The sequence below is a fragment of the Sitodiplosis mosellana genome, unplaced genomic scaffold (assembly GCF_009176505.1).
Source record: "Sitodiplosis mosellana isolate CC-2019 unplaced genomic scaffold, AAFC_SMos_1.0 Smas_scaffold_2023, whole genome shotgun sequence".
NCBI classification, from domain to species: Eukaryota; Metazoa; Arthropoda; class Insecta; order Diptera; family Cecidomyiidae; genus Sitodiplosis; species Sitodiplosis mosellana.
The window spans coordinates 1-2749 of NW_022597265.1; the positions used below are offsets into that span (position 1 = coordinate 1).

General features: G+C 34.4%; 1 protein-coding gene across 1 annotated transcript; it reads left to right on the forward strand.

Moving 5' to 3' along the window:
• Window positions 1–882: 882 nt before the first annotated feature.
• Window positions 883–2738, forward strand: LOC129571329 (uncharacterized; the record flags this gene model as incomplete). The annotated part of the gene is made up of 2 exons (XM_055451102.1): window positions 883–1306; window positions 1378–2738. A coding segment is annotated over exon 2 (1314 nt), but the record flags the coding sequence as incomplete, so codon positions are not given.
• Window positions 2739–2749: the final 11 nt, after the last annotated feature.

Here is a 2749-nt window from a genome sequence, read left to right on the forward strand (position 1 = left end):
TTTGGTAAGCGTTTGTTTTTGAATTATGAAAAATTCCCTGCAACTATCTCTACTTACACGTACCATGAATCATCTAACCCATTATCATTCTTTTTTCCCTTTGTTTTCACAGTACAAGTGGTTCAACACAAGCAATATGTTTTAAGTTATTTGTAGATAACATAAAAATTGTATTGAATGCGCACAAAGCTCAGGTACCGTTCAAAATTAATGAAATGAAAAAAGGAAAAGTCAATAACATTGCAAATAAAAGCAAAATTAATTTCGTATCGACTTGAAGCAGTGTAAATAAATCAAATGATAGTAATAAAAGGATTTTGCTGAATTAAGAAAAAACATACGCGTGTATTTTTATTTATTTTCAGAATACTCTTCATATGATGTATATATGCCTCAGAGATATACTGATCACAAGAATGTTGGAAGTAAGGTACAGCAGTACATGAATATGAAAAACTTTCGATACAGCTGATAAATTGTAACGAGTAAGGTATCAAATGAAAGCTGGTTCGATTCCCTACATTTGTTTCCAAAAAGGCATGCAAAAATATTCAGTGGTTTGAAACCACCGGTTTCGTAATTACAGCATTATTATATAGAATTTGAATTTGAATCATACAACATTTTTATTTGCGTTGTCGAATGTCTTATCAGCTGTTTATTTGTCAAGTTGACGCGTTGCTTTTGACAGCAATACTGAACATCTTTTACGAAGTACAATTTTGCTGTGAAATAAACAACATTGAATTTATACAAAGTAGAAATTCATTCAATTTTCAAGCATGTTCTGTCAATTGTTCCACGTTTCACGAACATAACGAGAAGTTCAGTGAATAAAAATGATACTTCTTGATTAATTAAGAGTATATAAATGAATAGTAAATTATTAAAAGAACTTCATAATATTGCTTGTAATTGTAATTATCGCTATACAATAGCGCAATGATAAATTTAACGTTGTCTTCTGGCCAGTTTTTCATCGCCGATCTCTAAGTGGAATCAATATAACAAAATTATTTGAAAAAAACCTGCAAATACAGATACAGTGTTCGATTGTTGTCTAGCACGTATATATATTCCATGTATATACAATCTTCATAGCTGGAATTATCGCTGTAATCTTGCAAATCCATATCTGACTACGCACACACTATTTGCGCACATAGTGTTCGCGAAAGAGATAAATGTCATTATTCAAACGTTGATAATAAAATAATTCAACGAAATACCGAAAGTGACTTTCTTAAAAACAAATAGTCCGAATTCTTACTTTCGATTAGATTGTCAATCGATTTCGAACAACTGTGTAAGTAACTGTGTGTTATACATTGGTTCCATCCAAATGGGTCCAATTAAATATTCAATTCTATTTAACAGGTTCAATATCATCCGTTAATGCTACTCTTCTTTGACGTGTCATCAAAATGAGTGGAGAGGGAGGTGGTTCAAAAATATCCACGGAATTCAAAAAGCCTAGATTGGCACTTAGATTAGCTACAGAAGAGATTGATTTGAAACTGGACCTGTTGCATCAGCAATGGACTGTTGAATCAGTATTGGAATTACTTAAGTTGGACATTGATTGTTTGGAAGAGCTTTTTGAATGGTTGTCACAAGCCGATCTGTTGCTACTCCGTAAAACGTGTAAGCGATTGAAAGGAAGTGTCGACCATTACATCAAATCCAACTGGCCGAAATTTGGAGAATTTCAAATATATGACGCACGGAGCTTTGATATGTTTCGCCGAATGGACATTACTACCATCAAGTTGATCAAGAATCTTGTAGTGGTCGTACGAAAAAATGATCAATATCAATTTGAGGACATAAAAACAGCGCTCAACAATGTCGAAAGAATTGCCATATTCAAATGGGAAATTAGTTGCGATTTCTATGAAGTTTTTCTAAAACATTGCAAAAATTTAAAGTGTCTAACTGTCGATGTGAGCGGCGAAGACATTTTAATTGGTAGTTCAAATGATTGGTTGCTTCGTGAGTATCAAACGCTTGAACACATCATATTCAATGGACGAAATTTAATGCGATCGCCAAGTGAAATTGAAAAACTTAAAACCTTCTTCCGTTTGAATACGAATGTACAGAGCATCTGGGAGACGTTTGATGATGCACCTTTTTTAACTGATATCGACATCACATTCGATCAATTGCGCATTCGCTTTTATATGAAACAAATTTGTTCCGACGGCGAAGATTACTTGGTGAAATTGGCACGAGTCCATCAGAAAGGATTGTATAAGCGTTTGCATATATTCATCGATGATTGTTCTAATGAGAGATGGGCTAGTAATTATGGAGATGGACTTGTGAATGTTGGACTAGAACAGTTGGCTTCATATGGATGCATGGACTTCCCACATCCACTGCCATATTTCAAAGAGTTGACAGTTCTTCATTGTGAAAATCCAAAATATTTGGAAAAAGTTCGAAATATTGAATGGTTGTATATTGTGGAATGCGGTCCGAATGCTATTGCATCGTTCACCAGCTACTTACCGAAATTAAAACATTTTCGCATCGGTGGATTTGATGATGCAGATGAAGAAACCATTCTTAATTTACTTGCGCTGAATAAAGAACGCGCTAAATTGGCCGGAGCATGTAAGACGACGATTTATGTTCCGGAGAAAATTTTCTTAGCAACCAAGTGGGCCAAAACAAAAACCGATTTCAATTTGATCGAATTGAAACGCCACCAAGCATCACCTGGCATAACTGATGTGTGTCTCTT